This window comes from Phyllostomus discolor, chromosome 1 (genome assembly GCF_004126475.2).
Source record: "Phyllostomus discolor isolate MPI-MPIP mPhyDis1 chromosome 1, mPhyDis1.pri.v3, whole genome shotgun sequence".
NCBI classification, from domain to species: domain Eukaryota; kingdom Metazoa; phylum Chordata; class Mammalia; order Chiroptera; family Phyllostomidae; genus Phyllostomus; species Phyllostomus discolor.
Genome location: NC_040903.2, coordinates 47,745,319 through 47,773,135, shown reverse-complemented (window position 1 = coordinate 47,773,135; position 27,817 = coordinate 47,745,319). Strand labels below are relative to the sequence as shown.

The following is a 27,817-nucleotide window of genomic DNA, read 5'->3' as shown; positions in this document are numbered from 1 at the left end:
CAATGAAGCCACAAAGCCGCCGGAACTAGTCGGACCGCGAGCGTCCGTTCTCCCTCCTCCACCTTCCGTGTCTTTCCGGCATTCCGACCTCACAGGCTAGGCCAGAAAAGAGGCGGAACTGCGCGATCTGGCGGATTTTCCGCCGGACCAAAAAGCGCAGTGCACCGACTGTCGCGGGAGCAGCTTCTCCGTTCCTTGCTCCCGCGACATGGCCTTCAACTTCGGGGCTCCCTCGGGCACCGCGGGCACCGCTGCGGCCACTGCAGCCCCCACGGGTGAGTGATCCCTCCGTACCTTCTCTCGGGGACGAGGGGAGGTCTCTCTTCCGACTCGGTTCAGAGTCTCCTGCTTGGGATTACTGGGGTTCCCTGCCGGCGCGGAGACTTTAGGGCTTCGGAAAAGGGCGGGCGGCAGCAGAACCGGCCGAGGCGGCTCCTGATGAGGCCGCGAGGGGACTCGGGCCCCAACCCGGAGCTCGCTCGCTGCGTTCGGGTTCCCGCCGGGCCGTGACCTCCTAGGGTTCGCTTCCCGCCGCCGGGGGGTCGGAGAGACCAGAGGCAGCTACCTGTCTTCCTTTCCCGAGACCCGCCCTCCCCTCCGCACCTAAGCTTCCAGTAGTGGCGGGAACGCTCGCGTCGCCCCTGCTGCTGGCCCCGGAGAGGATAGGGCTGGGGGGACCCCGGCTCTGCCCTGCGGCTCCTTCGTTCCCAGCCCCCAAGGCATTCCCCCAGGGAACTTCACGCTCCTGGCTCCTTCCTCCTGTCCCCACCTCCGCTTTCTTAACTTGTTTGGAGCAAAGTCAAGGTTTGTCTTTTGTTCACGCCTGTGAAACTTCCTGCATACTCTTCTAATCCTATCTTGCTTTCTTCTTCCCCCTTTCCCCTTTTATTTATTTTTATTTTTTGCCTACATGCCTACCAGGATTTGGTGGGCTTGAGACTGCCAACTCCACCGCCAGTGGGTTTAATTTTGGGGGTTTCGGATTAACTGCTAATCCTGCGGTGAACTTTAATATTGGGAATTTCGGTGTTCCTACTACCTCGGCGACTCCGTTCAATTTTGGTAACAGTCTGGCAAGTGCAGGTAGATACTGCGGGTCTTATGTGTAACGAATGTTGGGAGCTGGAGTCCAAGAATATTTTGTGATTCCCAGAGTTTGGGAAAGAACAGCAACTTGTCTAATAAGGAAAGGATAGTTATCTTTTAATAACATTTAATAGCATGTTGTCTTTTAGTATCACGTTATTATCAATTAATATCTTTTAATTATCTTTTAATAATATGTCAAATCAATAACATTTTATCAAGTTTTGACTGCCATAAAAGATTTCGTTTTGGGAAATCTTGCAAGTTGTAATGTTCTTTTTTTAAATTTGTATTGAACAGAATATAACTTTTCAAGTGGTAAGAATTTGAAATGGATTACTGTTTTTGAGTAGAATATATCTTCCAAATTACTAGGTATCTCTTCCAAAGTAAAAACTCAGCAGTCAGGCCCATTTTCCTGGGATTCTTGGACTCCTGCAGTCACTTTTGTTTTTTCATTTTTCCTGCATCTTTCATTGGAATTTCATTTGATCGTCCTTGTGTTTCCCAAGAGAACAAGTCTTATACGAACAGCAGTAACCTGTCTTGTTTTTTAACCCATATAATAATAATAATGCATTTCTTTTTCAACTCAGCAGATTAGTATACGTTTTTATAGGATATGTACAGTAACTATAGAAAGAATTCCCAATTCTTTTCCTGGAAAAATTACAAAATGATCAGAGCGCAGTTTATTGTCAGCATTGACTTCTGAAAGATAGGCCAGACATCTTTTGTAATCAAAACTAAGATTTTACTCTCTAGGTGGATTGTTTGAAGTTCATTGGAAAATTTGTGAAACAAACTATAATATGTGTATATGTTTCAATTTAAAATAGGTCTACGTATACTTTATATAGTGACCCTATAGAAAAATCTTGTTCCTCAGCTGCTCGTATATGAATTTATTGTCCATATTTTCTTACATTATGCCACTTATGCCCATGCCAATTATATGCATTTGGTAAATTTTATTCCCTAAAACTTACTCTCTAAAATCTACTTGAAAAGTCTAGTATTTTGTGCAGTTCATTTGTTACTATAATGTGAGTACCACTTTGGCATCTGATTGAAAACATTTTGAAGAATACTTGAAAATTCCAAAGATAAAATAATCCATTATAATTAAGATATGTTTAAAGAAATCACAATTACTGTCATTTGGTATGTTTACTTTTCCCTGTTTGCTTAAAATTGGCACTGGGTAAAACAGAAACATTATTTTCAAATTTGTGTTTCCAGATAAAGCCACCCAGTTGTAATTCACCAACAGTAAGTAAGTCTGTTGGTATTTGCTTGATTTCATGTTCATTTGGAGTTATCACTGTTAAGTTTTGAATTGTGATAACATAATTTGCTTTAACTACTTTTATATACATACATTCATTAACTTTGTCTTCAGCAAAGGGCTGATAGAAATTTTTGTCTATTTTTTAATTTTATGCCCTTGCAGATGCACTATTAATAATGAACACTTTTGGTATTAAGGCGCATGATAAGATCCTGACTGATGTTTTTATCATGTAGCCAATTCAGAATATATCTGATGGTTTTGCTATGAAATTGAGGAGAAATGAAAATGATTAAGAACAGTATTCAGTACTTAGGTGATTTTTATCAAAAAATGTTTACAGTTTGCAGTGCTGCACTAGAACATACAAGTGAACACAGTGGTGGTGACTGCATGCAATGTGCAGTCTGTTCTTGAGTAATTTTCCATATCAGATTTGTATATAAATATCAGAGGATTGGGTTTTTTTCTTCTTATATTTTTGATGTTACAGTGTTGAAGAATCTCTGTCTCTTATACCAGAAATATTTGAAATTAAAAGACTCCTAGGAAACCTGCGTCAGAGCTCAGAGAGCACTGATGGTTCAAACAAAAAAGTCTTTTTGACACCACATTGGTAATCAGGGAAAGACTGACAATAAGGAAAAACATGAAATAATTTTAGATTGGCTGATGTTCCATTCTATTCATATGTCAAGTTAGATATAGTTAAGAGTAATTTTGTCTCTAGACTTACCCAAAAGTGGAATTTGTATATGTCAGAGTTGCCAAACTGTGATAAATATCACATAGAGGCTTGTGACAGGTCTGTCTACTTCCCTGGCCACTGCCTTCCACTTGGGTTTTCATCTTTTATGCCTCCTTCAAGAAACACATTCTTGTTGTACAGAGGTCAGTGTATTAATATGTTTTCTTTGAAGAGTTGCCTAGTCTCTGTGGAGACTAAGTTGAAATATAAACTAAAGTAGAATATAAATTAATTGATCAAAGCCAAGGTTGCAAACTAACAACACACTCTGCCATTATGATCTTTTGGCACACTACTTAAAAAATGTTAATTAGTTGCGGAAAAAAACAGACAATTGAATTTAGGTTTAAATTTCTGTATTTTGTGAAGAAAATCTAGACCTATTTCTTTTGGAAAAAATTAGAATATGTAACACTGCTAAACTACCATTCTCCTACAGCAGTGGTCTGCTGGAATTTAGGAACTGCTGCCATTTAGAAAAACTGTTCACATCCAACAATTCCACCCCTCATTAGTGTTAGCAGACTAAATCTTGTAGGCATTTCAATTTGCAGTCCCTACTCTAAAAGTACATACATAGCCATTTTAGAGTTCATTAAATATAATGGCAATAGACTTAACATGTTTTCTCAGCTGTAACTGTTAATCATTTCTTTAGTTGAAGGGTATGTATTGCATTGTGGTATTCTAGTTTAAATACTTAGTCACTTATTTCTTGTAACATGTACTTTTGGATTAGTACAATAGAATAGTTTTTTTTTTAAATACTGATGTTGAAATTGAACAACAATAAAGTAATTTATGGAAAAAATGATGTTGAAAGTAGAGAATGAAAATTAGATCAGTATATATTGGTATGTAGCAATTACTTATAAAATAATTTGGAAAAGAAATCACCTCATGTATACAAAAGATTCTTCCTTTCTATTTTATTTATCCGCTTATAATTAGGTGGGTTCGGAGGATTTGGGACAACAACTACAACAGCAGGTTCTGCATTCAGCTTTTCTGCTCCAACTAACACAGGCACTACAGGTAAGAGGACGATCTAAGTCATTTGTAGCAGTAAATGGGGTCAGCAGTAGAGGTCAGATTTTTTTTTTACTTACGCAATTTCAATTTTTCATTTAAAGGACTCTTTGGTGGTACTCAGAACAAAGGTTTTGGATTTGGTACTGGTTTTGGCACAACAACTGGAACTAGTACTGGTTTAGGTACTGGTTTGGGAACTGGACTGGGATTTGGAGGATTTAATACGCAGCAGCAGCAGCAGCAGCAGCAACAAACCAGTAAGTGTGAGGTTTTCATTTTACTTCCAATATAAAATTATAACAATGTAGTAACATTATTGAGTGTACTGTTCAGAACACTGTAGTAGATAACTAATTTATTTTCAATTTTTATTTGTTCATTTTTTAATTGATTTTAGAAAGAGAAACATTGATTTGTTGTTTCACTTATTTATGCATTCATGGGTTGCTTCTTGTATATGCCTTGACTAGGGATCGAACCCACAACCTTGGAGTATCAGGACAATGCTCTAATCAACTGAATTACCCAGCCAGGGCTGGATAACTTTTTTAAAAGAATTATAAATATTATATTCCACAGGATTCAAAAAGCTACTTCTCATGTATATGATGATAACAGCTGGGGAGAAGACTGATGACATGATCAGGATTAGTATTGTTCCATTTAAATTTGTTGTTGTTGTTGCTAAAAAAAAAAAAAAAAACTACACAAAAGTACAGCTTGATGAATTATGTGTAAGGCTAACGTCCCTACCTAGTCAGGAGGTGGATCCTGGCCAGCCAGTTCCGAAGCCCTCCACATTGCCCTCCTAATCACTTCCTTTTATAATTTTGTCACTAAGAGTGTAAATAGTATTGTTTTATTTGTCTTAAATCTCTCTAAGTTCCTCTTTTAGCTCTCCTTTTCTATTCAATTTGTTGAAAAAATAGGCTTATTTGTCCAATAGAGTTTTTTATTCAAGGCTTGACTAACTGCATTCCTGTGGTATAATTTAACGTATTCCTTTGTCTCCTGTATTTCTTGCTATACGTGGAAAACCAGTATCATTTGCTTCGAAGTAAAAATAATTAAAACTGAAGTACAGAGAGCTCTGGCCAAGTGGCTCAGTTGGTTGGAGCATTATCCCATATACTCAAGGTTGCAGGTTCGATCCCCAGTCGGGGTGCATATTGAAGACAACCAATTAATGTTTCTCTCTCCATTCCTTTCTCTAAAATCCATATTTAAAAAGTAAGTACAGAGAAAATATAATAGTGTTAATAAATTCTAGCCCGATGTTTTTGCCTAAAGCTCTGAGCCTTAGATTTGTTCAGCCCTTTGTTGAATAGTGAGGTGGGCAGGTGTCATGAAACAAGAGAGGCATACTGGCACCAAACTGAGAGTTTTTAGAAAACACAGCTACATATTTAAAAGAATTTTTTGTTATGTGAATGGTTCATTTAGTAACTCAGCTGTTGATTGACAGCCATATCATATACCGGGGGTACTTACTTGTCTTGCACTTAGGAAATATTGATCTGATATAACTTCACCTCTCCTTCTGTTGGAGAAATTGTAGCACAGAAAGGTTAAGCAGCTTGCCCAAAGTTACAAAGCCAGCTAAAGTTTTATCCTAGAATCCTGATGGTTAGTCCATTTGTTCTTTTCACTATATATTTCTTTGTAATAAGAGAAGGAAAAGCGTTTATTAAGGTGATACTGATAAACATTCATATAATTATTATGTATCCAATTTGTATTTATCATATAAATATAATAGCAATAGAAGTTTAAAAGGTAATTTCGCAACTTCACAAAATTTACTTTTTCATATCCTTGTGCTTTTTAATTTTTTTGGTGTGGCTCTAATAGCATGGATCCTAATTTGAGTTCTGATAATGGAGTTAATTGTATTAAGATAATATCATTAGAAAAGCAAGTTTAACATTATAAGGATTGTCCTATATATACGTTTCTTAGTGTTGACAAAATAAAGTGTCACAAATTTGGTGGGTTAAAACAATGAAGATTGTATGAGTTTATGGTTCTGTAGATTTGAAATCCAGAAACGGGCTTCACAGGGTTAAAATCAGTGTCGGCAGGGCTGTGTGACTTCTGGAGGTTCTAGAGGAGACTCTATTCCTTTGCCTTGTCCAGCTTCTAGTGTCCATGGATTTCTTGGTTTGTAGCTCCTTCTTCCATCTTCAAATTTCACTTTGATGCTGACTTCCCTATTAACGACCCTTATGCTTATGTTGAGTCCCCTGTGATAATCCAGGATAATCCCCACAATAGTCCCTTTTGCTGTGTATCATACCATTTACAGGTTCTGACGATTAGGATGTGGACATCTTTTTCTGGGGGAATCAGTGTTCTGCCTACCATACCTAGGATCTGAATTGATTTTTTTTATACTAATTTGGGCTATATTTTTAGCATTAGGTGGTCTCTTCAGTCAGCCTACACAAGCTCCTGCCCAGTCCAACCAACTCATAAACACTGCGAGTGCTCTTTCTGCTCCAACGCTGTTAGGAGACGAGAGAGATGCTATTTTAGCGAAATGGAACCAACTGCAGGCCTTTTGGGGAACAGGAAAAGGCTATTTCAACAATAATATTCCACCAGTGGAATTCACACAAGAAAATCCCTTTTGTCGATTTAAGGTATTTGTACTGCTTTTGATCTTCACTTGAAGAATGTGTATAAGAGAGAGTATGATATTTGGATTAAAGCAATAATAAGAAAATAATTGCTTGGTTATTCAGTATTCCTTGAACATGGTACAATATGCTTTTGTTTTAAAAATACAAAAATTATAAAATTGAAGTGATCGTACATATGTGAGATTGAAAGTGACCAGAATATGACTGAAAGAAGGTGTGACTAGAATGTAATTTATAACTGGGGAAAAAATGTTAACAAAAGGGGAAAATATGCTTGGCATCCAGGATTAAAGGGAGACTTAAAACTAGAATTTAGTGGTATTTGTCTAACACTGTCCAGGAAAGTACACCCTAACCAGCATACGGGAGTGTGTGTTCTGCTCGGTGTGTAGATTCCTCCTGTCACTGTTACATCTCAGCGCCAGAGCCGTTAAAACAATGTAGTCCGCTTTCTTTGTGTGGGTCATGTGGCTACCAAACAACCTTCTCATTTGAATCTGACTTCTCAGATTCTGTTCCTCAGCCCATGAGAGTATTTAGGTCAACTTTTGGTATGTTTTTATAACAAATTAATTCATTGCAGTCCAGTTTGCTTTAGCCTCTTTTGAGTTTTGTTGGCCTATGTCAGTCTCTTAAACCTAATCAATGTGTACATAAGCCTGTGTTTGGAGCTACAAAGCCTAGAATCAGCCCTGTGAACATGGATAAACAACAAAAGTTACCAGCCGATCTTGTTAAAGAACATCTCTTTACCTTATCACTCTTGACAAAAAGAAGGATTTTTTAAATGTGTGTTTGGAAATTTAAAACCTTTTTTTAGTGACTGAGACATATACAGTAGACGTAGGTTGAATATAACAATATTTTCTTTTTTTTAAAGTTGATAAACAACATGCATATGGTAAAATGCATAATGAACTAACCTAGAATAAATTTAAATTATTTTTACAAACTTGAATTTTAAGTGGTGACAAAAGTAAAAAAGGCTTCTGTCTAAAAGTAATTCTCTAGAAGGATAATTTGTCATACCTAAAACTCAGATTCCATGAGTCTAATGTATAGTAAAATAACTTGCTTCGGTCTGTGACTTTCGCATTCACTTTATGTAACAATAGGAGTGGTTTGAACAGCGTGCAGGAGCTCCCAGCAACTGCGGGTATCAATGTTTTTCAGAGGCAAAAGCTGCTTAGTTACTCAGTTGAGGAATTTTTAATTTCACTCTTTATGTTATTCTGGGCTAAAAGAATTTCTCTTTATAATTAATTGCATAACTTCCTAGGATGTAAGAATCATTATTTCCCTCATTACCAGACATGAAACTGTTTTCCCCATTTTAGCAGATACGAAGCTATTAATATTAAATAGTTGATTTAAGATCTGTACATATTATTGATGTCATTTATTTTGTCATCCCACAGGCAGTAGGTTATAGTTGTATGCCCAATAATAAAGATGAAGATGGGCTAGTGGTGTTAGTTTTCAACAAAAAAGAAACAGATATTCGAAGCCAGCAACAGCAATTGGTAGAATCGTTGCATAAAGTTTTGGGAGGAAACCAGACCCTTACAGTAAATGTAGAGGGTATTAAAACATTGCCAGATGATCAGTAAGTATACAATAAACATACTGTTTATTTCTGTGCGTTGTCGGCCCGAGAGTGATCAAGTGTTTTCGTTGCTAAAGCCCCAATTAAATTTCAGAGCAGAAAATTTGTTTCTTAGCTAGTGACTTTTCGGTATTTATGCAGAAATGTTTAAAAGCTTTTCTTTTTTAAATCTTGGATTTTATAACTTATTAGATGCTAATAATTTATTTTTCTCTTAGAAATATGAAGAGATATTAGTCATGGCTATGTGCATATTGAGGGCCACAAAAACAGTAATGGAAAGTTTTGGGGGGGGGTTGCCCCTTTAGGTGTTTATTCCAGAGATATGAAAACTTACATTCCTACAAAAAGCTGTACAATGTTCATAACAGCTTTTTTAAAGTTTTTATTGTACTTTTTCTATTACTATTTAGCTCCCTTATACCCCCCCCCCCCGCCATCGCAGTCCCCACACTGTTGTTCGTGTGCCCTTTTTTCCCTTTTGCTCCGTCCCTCCACCTTCTAACTACCCCACCCCCAGCTATAACTGTTATCCTGTATCTGTCTGCAAGGGAAAGTTTTAACTGATTACTATTCATGTTTATTCATGGGTAAATATGATTGATTAACTTTCCTTGTCTATAATTTTCATACTTAGTGCAAGACATTTACTTTAGGATACAACTGAAAGCAGACTTCTTAGTTTTAACTCATAGTAAAGCAGCTCATAAGCTTCAAGAGAATCTCCAAAGTACTTCTCAAATCTAGAATAAATAATAAATGATGTTTACTTAGAACTTTGTAGCTAAGCAAACCTTTTACAAATAACTTGTCTCTTTAATTTTATCATTTAAGTTGATTTTTAAGTGAACAGAACATTAAGTAAGAGTTTATTTTTCAAGATTAAAGAAAAAAATTGTAATTCCCTTCTAAACCAGCCATTTTTTAGTTCAGCTAATGTGCTTTTAAAATCATGTGCTGTGTTGATAATTGTGACTGTAAGTTATATGCTCCATATTTTATAACTTGGTTATTTTTTTTCCCCAGGACAGAAGTTGTCATTTATGTTATTGAACGTTCTCCCAATGGTACTTCAAGAAGAGTTCCAGCTACCACACTGTATGCCCATTTTGAACAAACCAATATAAAAACCCAGCTGCAGCAACTTGGTGTAACCCTCTCTATGACTAGAACAGAACTTTCTCCTGCACAGATCAAACAGCTTTTACAGAATCCTCCCGCTGGTATGTTTCTGTACTCACAGGGTTGAGGAGATGAAAGACTTGGAGGTGTTTATTGATGTTAATAAAACCAGTGTCGGCTTATCACATGTCTGCTTATTTGGGACATAGTTTTAATTTTTTTTTAATTCATCTATTTTTTATTATTATTACATAGCTAATATGTTACTAGAAATTTTGGGAAATGACAAACTAAAGAAAAATAGTCTATAATTCACCTACCCAAAGGTAATTTACTCTTCATATATTTTGATTTTTTCTTCTAGTTTATCTCTTGTTTTAACTGAGTCTTTAAGTAAAACTTGAATGTGTTCTCATCATGAAAGATTTTTTTCATGTCCTTTCCCTGTTTTCTTTCTGTTGTGTTTTTGTCTTCCTTTCTGATTTATAGGAGCTCTTTCTATATTTTGAAGGTTGATCTATTTTATAGGTTATATTAATTTCTTACCTATTTACACCTTTTTTTAGGTTTATCTTACAAAACTTTCTATTTTTGTAGTGGTCATATTTGACAGTCATTTTTCATTACAGCTTATGGGTTTTGCATCTTACTTTGGGAATGCCCTTCATACAGATATAAAATTGGAAAATAGTTTAGAAAAAATATTTCTTCTTTGTTGTAGGTGTTGATCCTATTATCTGGGAGCAAGCCAAGGTGGATAACCCTGATCCTGAAAAGTAAGTATATCTTCATCTTGTTTTCATATAAGAACTTATATTTGCTGCTAGGAAAACAAGCAAATGCAAGCTATTAATTATAATTCTTACATTTTAGGTGAGTTCATTTTTATTTCTGTTGCTTTTTTAAAAATGTTGACTATGGTAAGGCAGCATAATGTGAAAACATTAAAATCTGACTACTAGTACCCTAATTATATTTGCATTTAATAATGTAGCTTTTTACTAAACTATATTTCCTCATTTGTAAAATAGGGAGGTTGAATAAAATCTTCATGGTGAGACATTGTTGATTTTATAGTCATAGATCTACCATTAAACTCTACAAATTTAATGTGAAGTTATATGAATGTTATTATAAAAACTTTATTAACTTCTTATATTTTATTATATTAGATGTAAGGTCTGAAAATTGATCATTTGAATTTCTTCAGGTTAATTCCTGTACCAATGGTGGGTTTCAAAGAACTTCTTCGAAGACTAAAGGTTCAAGATCAGATGACTAAGCAGCATCAGACCAGATTAGATGTAAGCATTTACTTTTCCTTCTCTGGCCCTGGGAGGAGCAAAAGGGACCACAGACATTTTTTTTACCATGTGTGTTGTTATTTTGTCCTAAAGGGAACAATATAGTGTGTGCTGTGAATTAACAATTACAGTATTATACGACTGCCTTTAATGTAAAGTTTCCAAAATCATGTAAATCTGATTTGTTATATTTCATTGATGAATTTTAAAATGTTGGCTTATCAAGTTAGACTTTCATTTCTAATTCCAGCCAGAGAATGTATATTATTTGTTTAATAAAAAAGTTTTGGGACCTTATAAAAATAAAGGCTATAATTGTGATTATATTGTTATAATTATAGGTTAATGGAGCACATTTAAATTACTGAATGCATAAATCTAGGTAATATTTTATAAAGTAGACTTTTGTAATCAAATATCTAAAAGTTCTTAAAGGTCACCTCCAAATTCTTTACATTGAATTCCTGCTGAGGTCGATCATGTGGCTTCTGTTTGAGTAATGAAAAGCTTCCTGTTTATGAAGCAGCCCATTTCACTGTCAGCTAACTCTAGTTGATACAAGCTCCCTTTCTTACATTGATCCTGTATCTGCCTTGTTGTACTTGGCAGGCATTTGCTCTGGCGTTTCTTTGTAGGTGATCGCTGTGCTTCCTGTGACAGCTCTGCAGATAATTGAACGTCATAGTCACTCATCCTTTTTATTAGTATTCCCTTTACTGGCTGGAAATTCCAGCATGGTTTTGCATGTGACATTATTTCTGGACCTTTCATTGTCTTACGTTTTCATTGAGTTCTCTACTTTTGTTTAAAATTTTATTAATTTCTGCCCTTAACCATTTCCTTTATTCTGCTTGCTTTTGGCTTTTTTTCTCTTTGTTAAAAATTCTTGAGATAGCAACAAGTTATTAGTTTGAGGCTTTTTGTCTTTTCTAATATAAGCATTTTATGCTTTTCATTTCCTTCCAAGCACTGCTTTACCTGTGTCCCACAAATTTTGATGATGTTATACTTTCATTGTGATCCTGTCAAACTGTTTTCTAATTTTCCCTGAGAGTTGTATGTGATTGTTGGGTTTTTGGATTAATAGATTATTTAAAAGTATTTTCATTTCAGAGTGTTTGGAAAATTTCCTGTTATTCTGTTGTGGATAGCTAGTCTAGTTCTGGTATGGTCAGAGAACTTTGTATGATTTTAATTCTTTGAACTTTGTTAAGGTTTTTAACCCACATGCCTTTGAAAAAGATGTGTATTCTGCTGTTCATGAGTGGTGTTTTCTGTTAACATGAGTGAAATCTAGTTGGTAGGCAATTCAATTCTGTATTCTTGTTGATTTTTCTGTTTAGTCGTTCTGTCATGATTGGAGAGTTGAAGTTTTAGCTGTAATTGTTGATTTGCCTTTTTCTCCTTTTCATTTTATCAGTTTTTGATTCATGTATTTTGAAGGTCTATTGTTAGGTACATATGTACATAGGATTGTTACATTCACTTGGCATATTTACCTTTAAGTATTATATAATGTCCCTTTTTGTCCCTGGTAATTGTCTTTGCTCTGAAGTCTACTTTCTCTGATATTAACCTAAGGCCACTCTAGCTTTGTTTTGTATGGTGTATCTTTTGCCTTCCTTTTATTTTTAACCTACCTAGCCATGTGCCACTGAGAAATGTGTCCGTAGGCAATTTCAGCTTTATGTGAATGCCATAGAGTGTACTTACACAAACGTAGGTAGTATAGTATAACCTGCTACACACCTAGTCTACATTTGGTGCAGCCTATTGCTTCTAGGCTACAAGCCTGTATAGTAGTTACTGTGCAAGAGGGATGTGAGATTAAATCAAGCACAGGAGAAAAAGGTGGTCAGCAAATGATGTGGTAAGCATGAGACATGAGGCTGCTTCCAGTGTAATGCAGCATACTGTTGTGTTTTTTCCAATTACATTTTACATTCAGTATTATTTTGTATTACTTCCAGTCAGAAACTTTAGAAAGTGGTTCTCCCAATATTTCAAGTACCCACCTTGCACCATACATAGTTAATACAATATTATTGACTGTATTCCCTATGCTGTACTTTACATCCCTGTGACAATTTTGTGACTACAAATTTGTATTTGTTAATTCCCTCACCTTTTTCACCCAGTCCCCAAACCCCTACTCTCTGGCAACCATCAGTCCAACCTCTGTATGAGTTTGTTTCTTTTTCTTTTTTTTTTCTTTCTTTTTTTTCTTTTTGTTCATTTATTTTGCTCTTTAGATTCCACATATAAGTGACTCACATGGTATTTGTCTTTGTCTAATTTGCTCCACTTATACCTTTTGGGTCCATCCAAGCTGTCACAGATGGTGATTTCATTTTTTCTTTTATTATGGCTGAGTAATATTCCATTGTATATATATGTACCACTGCTTTTTTATCCACTTGTTAATTGATGGGCACTTGGGTTGCTTCCATTTCTCAGCTGTTGTAAATAGCACTGCAGTAGACATAGGGATGCATATATATTTTCTCACTGGTGGTGTCAGTTTCTAAATATATATACCCAAAAGTGGAATTACTGGGTCATAAGCCAGTTCCATTTTTAATTTCTTGAGGAACCTCCATACTATTTTCCACAGTGGGTGCACCAATCAGTATTCCCACAGCCAGCACACAAGGGTTCCCTTTTCTCCACACCCTTGCCAACACTTGTTTGTTGATTTATTGATGATAGCCATCCTGACAAGTGTGATGTGATATCTCATTGTTTAAATTTGCACTTCTCTGGTGAGTAGTGATGTGGAACATCTTTTCATATATCTATGGGCCATCCATATGTTCTTTTTGGAGAAGTGTCTATTCAGGTCTTCTGCCCATTTTTTAAAACATTGTTGTTTAAGTATAGTTGTCTGCATTTTCCCACCACACCCCCCCCCCATTTTTTAATTTGTATGTTTTGAGTAGTATTGTGTTCTATATGAATTTTAGAAATTAGCCCCTTATCAGATGTGTCATTTGGTGAATATGTTCTCCCATTCAGTGGGTTGTCTTTTTGTTGGTTTCCTTTGCTGTGCAAAACTTTTTAGTTTGTTGTAGTCCCATTTGTTTATTTTTTTTCTTTTTTTCCCCCTTGCCTGGGAAGATATATCCAATAAAAAATTGCTACAAGCAATGTCTGAGATTTTTCTGCCTGTGTTTTCTTCTAGGATTTTTATGACTTGGGGTCTAACATTTAAGTCTTTGATCCATTTTGAATTTATTCTTGTGTGTGGTGTAAGAAAGTGGTTTAGTTTCATTTTTCTGCACATATCTGTCCACTTTTCCCAACACCATTTATTGAATAAACTATCTTTAGCCCATTGTATGTTCTTGCGTCCTTTGTCGGATATTAATTGACTGTAATGGTGTGGGTTTATTTCTGGGCTCTCTATGCTGTTCCATTGATCTATGTGTCTGTTTTTATGCCAGTACCATGCTGTTTTGATTACTGTGGCCTTATAGTATAGTTTGATATTAGGTAGTGTGATTCCTGCAACTTTGTTCTTTCTCAAGATTGCTGCTGTTATGCAGAGCTTTTTGTGGTTCCATATAAATTTTTGAAATGTTTGTTCTAATTCTGTGAAATACATCTTTGGAATCTTGATAGGAATTGCATTGAATCTATAGATTGCTTTAAGTAGTATAGATATTTTAATGATGTTAACTCTTCCTACCTGTAAACAAAGTATGTGCTTCCACTTACTTATTTCTTCTTCATTTTCTTTCTCTCAGTGTCTTATAATTTTCTGAGTACAGGTCTTTTATATCCTTGTTAGGTTTATTCCTAGGTATTTTATTCTTTTTGAAGCAATTATGAATGGGGTTTTCTTAATTTCCCTCTCTGTTCATTATTGGCATATAAAAATGCAACTGATTTCTGGATATTAATTTTGTATCCTGTTACTTTGCTGAATTCATGTGTCAGTTCTAGTAGTATCTTGGTGGAATCATTGGGATTCTCTGTATACAGTATCATGTCATCTGCAAATAAAGACAGTTTTATTCTTCCTTTCCAATATGGATGCCTTTTATTTCTTCTTCTTGTCTGATTGCTATGGCTAGGACTTCAAGTTTTTGAAACAATTTTGAAATATTCTCTTTAAAAATCCCATGCATTCTTTCTTGGGTTAATTCCTAGATTGTTTTGGTGTTTGTCAGTAAATACTGGGAATGGTAACATTTCTGTTTCTTCTTAGGTATTGCTAGTATAGCAGGATGCTATACTCTTGTGTCGGAAGCCTTCATAACTTTTTTAACTGGGAGGGTGCATAGGTTACATAATACAAAATATGACCACCTAATTTTATCCCTTCATTGTGGCCTACCATGGAAAAGTTTCCTTAAAAGGTGACATGCAGGTGAACATGCTAAAATAGATCTTGCACAATCTACTAAATCCTCTTTTAATGTTTCAGTGTAAGTCAATGACATAGAATGATTAATTATGATAGAAGCAATTATGGGATTAATTCTGATTGGGGAGCTTTAAGGAAATAGGATTTTAACTCATTTCATAAAGTTAATACTTCATCAGGCAGAGGGGTGGAATTTTAACCAAGCAAATAGCAAATCAGATATATGGAGGCATAAAAATGTATTTGGTTATATGATTTATAACCAAATTCCTTAATTATTTCTGAAGAATATGTTTTGTTTTTCTACATACTTCACCTCATCAATAAATTTACTGGAGCTCCAAAGAAATTTTTGAATGGTACTTTCTATTTTATTTTTTAAATTGTATTATTATTTTTAATCCTCACCTAAGGACATGCCTATTGATTTTAGAGATGGGGGGGAGGGAGAGAGGGTGGGAGAAAAACACTGATATGAGAGAGACAGACTGGTTGCCTCTCACCCTGACTAGGGATCAAACCCACAGCCTAGGTGTGTGCTCTGACGGGGAATCGAACCCATGACCTTTTGGTTTATGGACAACATCCAACCAACTGAGCTACACTAGACAGGGCAGATGGTACTTTTTTTTTAAGTTTCAGATATCCAAAGTAGAAGTAGAAAGACAGATATAAACAGAAAGAGTTTGTATTTTGAGAGATGAATTTCAGGCTTATCTTAAAAATTAGACTTTGTATATAGGTGAACCTGATAAATAGTTGTGATATTTATACTTGACTTACCTTAAAAAAGTTTTTTAACACAGATTATATCTGAAGATATTGGTGAATTACAGAAGAATCAAACTACAACTATGGCCAAAATTGCACAATACAAGAGGAAACTCATGGACCTTTCCCATAGAACCTTACAGGTAGTAATCTGGATGTTTTTTTCAACATTTATAAGACTATATATGTGATAGAAGTGCTAAATACGGATTTCTTGCAATAGAAAAAAAACAGACTAAAAGGTAATAATAATAATAGACCAAAATTGAAAGTAACAAACTTTCTCAGTAAAACCTGGAAGTTTGAGGAACTGTCTCACAGGATTGGATAAAGAAAGTCAAAAATAATTCTAAAATTTATCTTATTAGAGACAGTGGGGAAAGCAGTAAAGAAGTAAATCATGCTTGCTACAAGCATGCATCAGAGCCTTAATACTTGGTTTTCATAAAAATAGAAAAATACATTTTTTATTTCAAGTGCTAGAAAAGGGAGTGTAACCATTAATAGATGGAAGAAAGCAATAAAACATCCAGATTAACAAGACAAAATGAAAGAATGAATACCAACAAAAGCAGAAATTATGAACTATTGTGAAAACAGGAATATACCAGGATCAGTGGGATACAGCAAAAGCTATACCCAGAGGAAAATTTATGGCCTTAAAAAGTCTTCATTTTTAAAATACAAAAACAAAAGGTAAGGAACTTAGTACTTGTCTTAAGCCAAAAGAAAGCAGTGAGAAATAAATACGTAAAGTGAGTGAAAGAAAAAATTTAATCATAAAAGAAGGAATAAATTGAAAGGCTATTTATTTGAAAAGACCATTAAAATGGCTAAACATTTTACGAGTATGAAAAACGTGAAAAAATTATCTCGTGAATCTGATGAAGGGAAAAAATTAGTGAGAAAGGAGACGTTATCACAGATATACAGAACAGTAATAATTGTGTTAAATTCAGGGCAACAAATTTGGACAGCAGAGGAAACATGAGTTTCAGCAAAATTGAAATTACCAAAATTAATCTACAGAGAGGTGAACATCTTAAATAGACAAACACCATAGAAGCAATTGAGAAAGTTATTAATTGGGAAAAAACACCAGGGCCTGATAGTTTTCATTGCTGATTTTTGTCTAGTCCCTAAAGAGGGAATTCCAAAGTTATTTTAATTATTCTAGACAAAGGAAAAATATAGATAGCTTCTCCATTTTCTTAAACAGCTTTATTGAAATATAATTTACATACTATACAACATATCCACTTAAAGTATACAACTCAGTGGTTTTTAGTATATTTGCAGTCTTGTGTAACCATTACCACAATTTTAGAACATTTTCATCACCCTAATAAGAAACCCCACACTCATTAGCAGTCCCCATTCTAAGCTAAACCCTGTCCCCCCAACACACACACACACCAGTCCTTTGTCTCTCTGGATTTGCCTATTCAGGACACTTCATGTAAATGGAATCATGTAATATGTGGGGGGCAGCAGTGGGGGAGGTTGTGATTGGTTTCTTTTACATGGCATGTTTTCAAGGTTTATCTGTGTTATACATATAAGAGGGCTTTGTTCCTTTTTTATTGATAAGTAATATTCCATTGTATGGTTGTACCACATTTTATGTATGTTTGTCAATTGATGAACATTTTGGTTGTTTCCACTTTGTGCCTGTTACAAATTATGTTATTTTTAACAACTTGTGTATAAGCGTTTACATGGACATAGGCTTTCATTTCTTGTGGGCACACAAACCTAGGATTGGAATTGATCGTACGGTAACCCTCCCTTTAACTTTTTGAAGAACTGCCAAAGGATTTTCCAAATCAACTGCATCTTGTTATATCTGTTTTTAGTGCTCCATAATAAAAAGGTAATAACAGATAGTTCTCTAGAGATGCAAATTATGCTAAGTGAAAGAAGCCAGACATAAAGGCTACAGTGGTATGATTCCATTCACAGCAACATAGGAGCTAAAGGCACAACTAGAGACTGACAACAGGTCAGCAGTTGCTGGGGGCAGGAGGTATGGGTGGAGTGGTGGCTGTCAGGGCAGAAGGGGACTTTCTGGGGTGATGGGAGTTCCCTTCTGTATCTTCATTGTGGTGATGGCAGCGTGTTGTCAAAATTCACAGAACTGCACATTTAAAAAGGGAGAATTTGTTGTATGTGTTATACCTCAATAAATCTGACCAAAAAAAATGCAGAAGTTCTGAATGAAATATAAGCAAAAAGAATCAGCTATTTATCAAATTCTAAAGGCACATACTGTAGCTAAGTTAGGATTGCTTCAGGAATGCAGAATTGGTTCTGTAACAGGAAATCTATCTGTATAATTCATATCAAAACATTAAAGGAAAAATATGTAATACTTACCATAAGTGAGCAGTAAATATTCTAAGAAACAAAGCATTAAATCACATTCAGAAACTAAACATTGATATCCAGAATTATTAGTGTTTTCTTGGATGTTTCCATTAATATAATGAGAAGGGCAATTAAGTAACTAATATAAACATTAGAAAAGAGAGCAAATTAATCTCTTTGCTGATGACCTGATTGTATATCTAGAATAAATGATAGAATGTCTAGAATCATATATAAGATAAATATACAAAATCAGTGTTTTTTAAATAACATTAATAGGAACAGGAAACTACTCTTCACTAGGATGAAAAAAACTAAAATACTTAGGAATAAATTCATGGGGAAAGTATAAAATCTGAATTAATGTCTGCCAGTAGGAAGACAGGTAAAATGTGACACAAGTGGGAGTTTAGTTCGGTGGATGGATGGATGGATCGATGAAGATTTTGTTTACTTTTAGAAGCAGGGGGAGGGAGAAAACAGAAACATTGACTGGTTGCCTCCCGCACTCCCCCAGACAGAATCGGGCCCACAACCCAGGCACATGCTCTGACTGGCTTCACACTGGTGACCCTTTGGTTCACAGGCCAAGGCTCAATCCACTGAGCCTCACCAGCAAAGGGCATAGTAGGTCTATTTAATAAATAATGGAGTAGCTGGCCGTTTATCTGGAAAAAAACAAAATTGGACCACTGTATCACACTATTACACAAAAATAAGGTGGATTGAAGATTTAATTCTAAAAAATTTATAAGGCTAGGAATTGGAGAGACTTTGGTCAGAGCGCCAGAAAAGATAAAACAAAATTTACTATATGAGAATTATAAAATCTTGTATAGCAAAAGATACCAGAAAGGAGCCATTTGTCAGTGAGTAAGTGATAGATTTCCAAAAAACCAAATTTGAATTTAGAAACAGCATAGATTTTTGCTGTAGTATAAATAGTCATATTATACAAAGACCTCCTATAATTTGACAAAAGTAACAGTTGAAATATAAAGAATGTTGTAAAGGCAGTTCATAATGTGGAAATGAGGATTAAAGAAAAATGTGAGTCCCCCTTTACACTCATCAGGTTGGGAAAAATTTAACCACTACTACCGATTGGTGACAGGAGTGTGGGGAAAAGTGTGCTCATGTGGCTTGTGAATTTAAATTTTTAGGATCTTTTGAGAAAGCAATCAAGCAGCTCCTGTTAGAGTGAAAACACATACTTTTAAACCCAGCAGTCTCATTCTTGGGGTCTATATCAGTAAATAAAAATGAACAAGGTTTGTCCAGACGGTATCCAGCCATATAGTATGAAAAATAGAGACATTTACTGAAGAAGGTACAAGAAACATTGTACTTAGGACAGTAACACCTCAGTCCCCTTCAAAGTAGGCACCTTGGGACCTCACACAGTTCTCCCAATCGCCATCACCTCCCCCATTATATTTTCCTGAATCTCACTGATGGTCTGAAATCTCTTCCCTTTCAAAGGTGATTTTAGTTTTGGAAAAAAACAGAAGTTGCAGGGCGCTCAATCTGGGCTATAACGGGGCTGAGTCGCCTCAAATCACCCGCTCAAATCACCTGAGTAATTTGATGTTTTGCCAAAAAACTGCATGGATGCGGTGCATTAGTGCACATGTTGTCATGATGAAGCTGCCAATGACTAGTTGCCCATAGCTGCAGCCTTCTGGATCATCTGAATAGTTTCCACAGAGGAATGTTCAAGCTTGATGCAAAATTTGATGCAGATTCATTGTTGTACTTAGTCATTTTGAAATCAATGGCTGCATAGTACACCTGCTCACTCAACAGTGTCTACCACCCCGACTGACTAGTGCAGTGAAGTCATCATCATTCACACATGTGCATTGCAGTCCACTCTCCTTGGCTGCCAGGTTACATTGATGTCTTGCAAACTGTTCTCATTATGTTAACAATGGCTGAACTTTTTCCAAACAGACCTCATATGTACAAAAATGTTTAGTACAGCATTGTTGGTAGTGTCAAAACTAGAAACAAAATATATGCCCCTCAATGGGGGAATTGACTAGATTATTGGTTAATCATGAAAAATTATGATCACTGAAAATATCAGTGTACTAATATAACTTGCCTAATAAAAACAGACAAACATAATTCAAATCTTAACTAAGATTCACAGTGTATTGTGAGTGTACCATTCATTTGATTTCTTTCAACAACTGATTATGAATGAGTTACTTGCCTAACTGAAAAGAGATGATTCTATGGTTACTGGTGGGTATTCTTTGTATAGGTCCTCATCAAACAGGAAATTCAGAGGAAGAGTGGGTATGCCATCCAAGCTGATGAAGAGCAGTTGCGAGTTCAGCTAGATACAATTCAGTGTGAACTAAATGCACCTACTCAGTTTAAGGTAAGCACTTAAGCGACCATAAGTGTAGAATTTGTTTCAGATGGGTCTGCAGAAAAATGTCATTTGGTCTCCAAAAAGAAGAATTCTGTACACTTTGTTTTTTTAAGTATTTATTCTCTTTAATAAAAACTTCCTTTCTAAAGTAGACTCTTAATCATGATGTGAATTAGACACCTTTAACAGAGTACTAAGTGTCCTTTTAAACGAAGACATTCTCTTTTTAAAGTGGCTGCTGTTAGCAGTTGTAATTTGACTCAGTCTTATTTTTAGGGCCGACTTAATGAACTGATGTCCCAAATCAGGATGCAGAATCATTTTGGAGCAGTCAAATCTGAAGAAAGATACTACATAGATGCAGATCTGTTACGAGAAATTAAGCAGGTAGGTGTTGCACTAGGGAGCACTTTTTAAAAAGGTGAACTCATCACTTCACAATCCATTGTGGTGGCTATTATTTAAAAAAAAAGGTCCCAGAAAATAGTAATTGCTGACAAGGATGCAAAGAAAATGGAACACTTGTGCATTGCTGGAAGAAGTGTAAAATGATGAAAATGATGCAGTCAGTGTGGAAAAGAGTTCCTTTAAAAATTAAACAAGGTGCCCTGCCTGGTGTGGTTTAGTGATTAAGCACAGGACTGCGAACCAAAGGGCACATGCCTGGGTTGTGGGCTAGGTTCCCTGGTGTGTGAGAGGGAACCACACATGGATGTTTCTCTCCCTCTCTTCCCCTCTGTTGAAAAATAAATAAATAAAACCTTTTAAAAAATTAAACCAGAAATTACCATATGATGCAATTCAACTTCTGGGTATATACCTAAAAGAATTGAAACCAGGAACTCAAAATATTTGCACACCCATATTCATAGCACCAGCATTCTCTATAGCCAGAAGGTGGAAGCAGTCCGAGAGTCCGTAGATGGATAAATAGGTCAGTAAAGTGCGGTATGTCAGTCACAGTGGATAGTCAGCCTTTAAAAAGGAAGGACATTCTGGCACACTATAACATGGATGAACCTTGAAGACATTATGCCAAGTGAAATAGCCAGTTTAAAAGGATAAATATGTTTTGTTTCTGCCTCTGAGGTACCTAGAGTAGTTCAATTCATAGAGAGTAGAATGGTGGTTCAGTATTTTATAGGTACAGAATTTTAGTTCGGAAAAAATGAAAACGTTCTAGAGGTAGATGGTAGTGATTGTTTCATATGTAAATGTAAATGCTACTGAATTGTATATGTAAAATGGTTTTTATGGTGGGTATTTTTATTGCATATATTTTACCATAATAAAAAAACAAGTAAATAATCCCCCCCCCCCCCCCCCCCCCCCCCCGCCAAAAATGAATAAAGAGGTAATAGAGGCACCAGAGTTTTCCAGAGACCCTGGTACTCAATGAATAGGTGGCAGCAGCACCTGGAAGGTCATTAGAAGAACAGAATCTGTCCTTAATGACTTAGTGACTTAATGACCTGTCAGAATGACTTAATTTTATCAAAGTCATGGAGTGATTTGTATGCACATTGAAGTTTAAGAAGTAACTGCTCTATATCATATCTTCCCAACCTGCATGCCACATATAAATTACAAATATGTGGAGTTATTGATCCCCTCAGCCCTCGGGGGTCCTGGATAAAGGTTGGGGTGGCCAAGAACCTCCAGCTACTTGTCTAAGGCTCACATTGCATAAACAAAGTGAGAAGTACTGCTCTAGCTCATTTTCCTTAGTGTAAACACAGATTGGTTTAATGAAAGCTGTCCAACCATTGACTTAGTCTAAAGAAAATGTAGTAAATCCCATGGAATGTATTAGGTAAGACTGGTAGCATGACCCTGAGGATTTTAGATGCTTTTAAATATCATCAACAGTTCTGATTTTATTGTGTGCTTTAGAATGGATGTTTCCATTTTACGTAATTAAAATTGCATAGGTTTATTGCATAGTTTGGCTCCTAGGTTCTTGGAAACTATACATACAATTATATTCCATTGTAAATATTTGCAATAAAATTAACTGAGAAAATTCCAGCATATTGGAATAAAGAACTATAGGGTTCAGCAGGAGTAACGTCCGCTTGAGTGTGGTTGATAGGGTAATAATATGGATGTAATTAATTTGAGCATTTCACCTAAAATAGCATATGGTGTGCTTGAGTGTGATGTTGTGTTACAGAATTACGTGCTTTTATAATTAAAAAAGGGGGCATTATTTGTGCTGGACCCTGTATATTAAAGAGTGTGTTACTGCAGTGAAGTGGGGAGTAATATGAACACCTACCTAAAATGATGGAAAGCAGTATATTGTTTTGGGATTGAATCATGGCTAATCACCTAGTTTATGACCTTGAGCAGGTTATTTCCTGCATCTCAGGTTATATGTAGAGAAGAAATAATGTTCCCAGAAAAGCTGTTCGAAAGAATTTCAAATGAGTTAAAACCTATGAAGCTCTTCAAATTGCCTTAACACCTGAGGACGACACTTACCAATGTTAGCAACTGGACAGTCTTCCCTGAGAGATGCTGTGGTTTCCTGCTTCAGCAGCGCTTGAATGGAACCCGGCACTCAACCTGTCCCAGCCGGCTGCTCAGATCCATCCTTCTGCCACCTCTTCACAGCACCTTTGGCCCAAGGTCCCGGACAATGCTCCAGTGCCTGGAAGCCACCTGTCCTCCACCGCCTGTCATGATGATCACATCCACCTCACAGGTGCACCAGAACTACCACGAGGACTCAGAGGCCGCCATCAACCACCAGATCAATCTGGAGCTGTACACTTCCTACATCTACCTGTCCTTGTCTTACTACTTTGACCATGATAATGTGGTTTGGAAGAACTTCGCCAAGTATTTTCTCACCAATCTCATGAGGAGAAGGAACATGCTGAGAAACTGATGAAGCTGCAGAACCAGCGAGGTGGCCAGATCTTCCTCCAGGATATCAAAACACCAGAACACGATGACCGGGAGAGTGGGCTGAATACAATGAAGTATGCATCACACTTGGAAAAAACGTCAACCAGTCAATACTGGACTTGCACAAACTGGCCACTGAAAAAAATGACCCTTATTTGTGAGACTTCATTTCTTACATGATCAGGTGAAATCCATCAGAGAATTAGGTGACCGTGTAACCAACTTGGGCAGGTTGTCAGCCCCCAAAACTTGCATGGCAGAGTGTCTTTTTGACAAGCACATCTTGGGAGACAGTGGAGAGACCTAAGCCTTAGGCTGGCTTCCCATAGCCATGGGGGACTGACTCCCTGGTCACCAAAGCAGCGTGTGCATGTTGAGTTACCTTTACCTTTTCTGTAACTTGTACCAAATCATCCACTCATGTCCACTTGTACCATTCCTTTAAGTAATTTGGTACCCCTCCCCCCAAAAATGTTAGCGATTGTAGTTATCACCATTATCATCACTATATACTTTGTACTCCAAAACATGAAAATTTTCAGTTTTCAGAATGGTTATTTTACTAGTCATCTATATTTGAGTACCTTGTTGTATTGTTTTAATGGACCTTTTGGTTATCAAAGATTGTTGATAAAAAGACTCTAAAAAACATGCTGCATCCTCTGTAAAATTTCTGTTGAAGATATTGTTCATTTGATTTTAGTGCTTTTTACAGTATGTATTTTACTGTAGATTGTATAAAAAGTATTAGCAAAAGAAAAATGTGCATGCCCACTATATTTAGGGCATCTACTGAGCTGTATTGCTAGTAAAATAGTGAAAAAAGTGCTTTTTCCAGGGGGTATGCTTACAGTTATTAGAGTAATATATTAATATATATTTTTTAATTCCTTCCAGCATTTGAAACAACAACAGGAAGGCCTCAGCCATTTGATTAGCATCATAAAAGATGACCTAGAAGATATAAAATTGGTAGAGCATGGATTGAATGAAACCATCCACATCAGGGGTGGTGTCTTTAGTTGACAGATCATAAACTTGTGTTCAAGGTTTGTGAAATGTATCTTCTTGCTACATGGGACCTTCTGTAAGAACAGAACTGACCACATGAAGAAAAAAAGAAAATCCTTTCCTGGCTTGGTTTTTGAGAAGGTAACTGACAAACTGTTCTGCAGATTTTAAATGTCACTTCACAGCTCTTCAAAGTTAGCCTTTGAAAGATTTCTACCTAAAAGCTGTTATTTACTTGAGAAGTATATAATTACCAACAATGTACTATGGTACATTTTTGAAAAGCATTTTTCTGAAAAATAATCAGTGTTTAATGATTATTCTCCACTGAGCCCGTATTCTGCTTTCAATAGCAAGTTAATATGCAATATCTACTTTGCACATAAAATGTATTACTACTTGGCTGTTGGAGATTTGTACTTTAGAATATGAATGTACATTGGTTTTTATATTTGTGAATTCGTCTGTGGGAGGAGTAAAGAGAATCCAAGAGTATTTAATGATTAATGTGGTTTTCTTTTCATTCTATAAAGATTTGAGATTATATTTTTATATTATTTTACTTATTTGGAATTTACAGAACACACCTAAGCAATTAGGATATAACAAAATTACATTTTATCATTTTGCCAACTTTTGTTTTTTAAACCTTTTTATTTCTAAAAAAAGATGAAAACAAATAAATTCTTGAGTGTAATTACTTTTATAAAATTCTGTCTGGTGCTTTATTTGGCTCTAGGAGAATGACCTTTCATGCCTACCACGATTCAAGAATTTTTAGTCTTTCCTGGTTTTAAAGTCTAATTTTTCCCTCCTAAGGAAAATGTATCAGTGCTGTTTATTTGACTTGGCAAAAAAACCCTCAGATATCATTTAGGATGGAGAACTTCCTAATATATCATTAATATCTAAAAACACTAGAAAACCTGAATTAGACATTGTAATGTGAAATAGTCTTTCACAAACAGATAATTTTAAACAATTTTTTTTACTACAAATTCCATACCTGGGCTGCATCATGTTTGTCCCTTTTGGAAATGCTTTAACGTTGCATTTCTTTGTGATGCTTTGGAGACTGTCTTCTGAGGTCCCTCTGAAAGAATTCCTGTCCAGCTGCAGACGAGGTAACAGTTGTGTAGGAGACTAGGACTTTAAAACTGATTGTTTTATTTTCAAGATAGCTGCTAGAAGTCTGCAGGCACTTTTGCCAAGTTTATGGCATGCAAACTTTGTTACACTACTCTATATACTGTCCTTTTTTGCCGTACTTTGCTACCCATTGTTACAATTCCAGCAATGCTAGGAGATAAATTTCTTTTTCTCCTTGGGCCAGAAAAAAGCACTTCCATCTTTCTCATCCACATAGTCAGCAGTGGAAGGTGTCTGTCCCTCTGAACCCCCTCTTACTGTAGGGAGAGTTGTTGATCTAGCTGGTAAGAATTGTCATGCACTGAGCCACGTTCCTTGAAGAACAAATCACTACTCACACACACTATGGTCACTCTAACCTTTCATTTTTTGTGTTCTGATACTGTTAGGTTCCTAATTTCACAAGATAAATACCCACCGATAGAGCCCGGTTGGCCTCCCAAGTTTTTACCCCACTGGTGACTTACTGCACATGGAAGGCAGACCTGTGGTCTTGTTCATGTAGCCGGTTAGCGGGACTGATCTGCTACAAATGTGGTCCCAGCAAGTGATAACCAGGTTCTAGGTTTGGGTGAGTAGGAAGGGACGAGGCCCACTTCAGCCTCAGCACGAAGTTGTATTCTCCAGCACAACTTACTGAAGTTCTGTGTTTACTCTTCAACTGGCTAATGGTTCTTGTGGATAGTCCACTCAAATAAAGAGAAGTAAATGGTGGAATGAAAGCACCCTGAACCTCTAATACTTAGATGTAGATTTTCTGTAGCTTTGAAAGTGACCTTAAATCCTTTTTAAAACATAGGCGAAGTGTAAACAACTGTCAGTTTACCAAAGTCCCAGGGATATATCAGTCTCTATTCAACCACCACAGTACAGTACCTTGGGGAAAATGGTACTATACTGTATAACCTCATTTTCCATTGCTTACTTAGCCTATGTATAGAGTACCCTCTACCTTCCTGGATTAACATGAAATTCGAGTTAGGAATTAAGTATGTCAAACACTTGATAAACTTGTGTTTACAAAAATATAAAGTGTTCATATATTGTGAGATAACTATTTGAAGTAAAAGTCTATTCCTTCAAAGATGAGCAGAACAACTTTAAAATTCTAATTCAGTCTTGCAACAGCATGGTGAACCTAGAGGGTATTATGCCAAGTGAAATAAGTCAGACAGAAAGATATACCATGTGATTTCACTTATATGTGGAATCTGAAGAACAAAATAAAAACAGACTTATAGCGACAGAGAACAGACTACTGATTACCAGAGGAGAGGGGGGTTTGGGGGAGTGGGTAGAAAAGGTGATGGAATTAAGAAGTCACTAGTTGGTGGGTACAGAATAGTCACAGGGATGTAAATTATAGCATAGAGAACATAGTCAATAATTTATTAACCAGGGGGGTCCTTGAAACATGAGAGGGGCCACAAGTATACAATTGTTTAACCATTATGCTGTACAGTTGTACACCTGAAACTAATATACAGAATAATATTGAATGTACTTGTAAACTGTAATTGAAAAAAAATCCCCTCAAAAATTGCAATTCAGGAATTCATGTTAACTACTAACACTGGATATTTTAGTATTGATATTCTACTGAAACATCTAATAATCTTAAAGTCTTTTACTGAATTCAATCAGAAATAGAGTTTTTGCAGTTGTAAGATTAATACACAAATAAGTGAAAATGATTCTGTAACATAACTGGATAAACTTTCTGAATTTTCAAAGTAAATAACATACACAGTTCTCATTTTATCAACTGACTTTAGCCAACAAGTGAAAAATATAACAGTTCTTTTGATTATTTCCCATGGGATCCATGTAATGTACTTCAACTGTCAAGGTATCAGACTACAGAGCAACGAAGAGATTTATAGTAGAAGCACTGATTAACATAACGAATGTCTCAAACAGTGGAAGGAGCATTTTGCCAGAGGATGCAGAGGGATGAGTTTTGGGACTAGGAACTGGAACTGCAGCCGGAGCTGGAGCTGGAGCTGGAGCTGGAGCTGTTAAT

General features: G+C 36.1%; 2 protein-coding genes and 1 pseudogene across 14 annotated transcripts in view; 2 read left to right on the top strand and 1 right to left on the bottom strand.

The window, feature by feature from the left end:
- Positions 1-32: 32 nt before the first annotated feature.
- Positions 33-25,243, top strand: NUP54 (nucleoporin 54). 2 transcript variants are annotated; one of them, XM_028506804.2, is made up of 13 exons: positions 93-275; positions 922-1,083; positions 4,077-4,160; positions 4,259-4,414; positions 6,573-6,799; positions 8,218-8,405; positions 9,432-9,628; positions 10,249-10,303; positions 10,738-10,831; positions 16,007-16,114; positions 20,608-20,727; positions 20,998-21,108; positions 24,532-25,243. In XM_028506804.2, the coding sequence occupies exons 1-13, from the start codon at positions 209-211 to the stop codon at positions 24,658-24,660; spliced, it is 1,698 nt and encodes a 565-aa protein (XP_028362605.1). In that variant the 5' UTR covers positions 93-208; the 3' UTR covers positions 24,661-25,243. The 2 variants fall into 2 exon arrangements, with proteins under 2 accessions (XP_028362606.1, XP_028362605.1); XM_028506805.2 differs by lacking the exon at positions 922-1,083 and having other exon boundaries at positions 33-275.
- Positions 23,348-24,033, top strand: LOC114492488 (annotated as a pseudogene).
- Positions 25,244-27,162: 1,919 nt separating the features above from the next.
- Positions 27,163-27,817, bottom strand: part of ART3 (ADP-ribosyltransferase 3 (inactive)) — a 32,717-nt gene continuing 32,062 nt past the window's right edge. For 3 of the 12 annotated variants that reach the window (XM_036022420.1, XM_036022440.1, XM_036022462.1), the window contains one exon: positions 27,163-27,809. In XM_036022420.1, coding sequence (XP_035878313.1) covers positions 27,652-27,809 — 158 coding nt within the window. In that variant the 3' untranslated portion in view covers positions 27,163-27,651. The remainder of the gene's footprint in view (positions 27,810-27,817) is intronic. The other 9 variants (XM_036022425.1, XM_036022442.1, XM_036022465.1 and 6 more) reach the window with 3 other exon arrangements.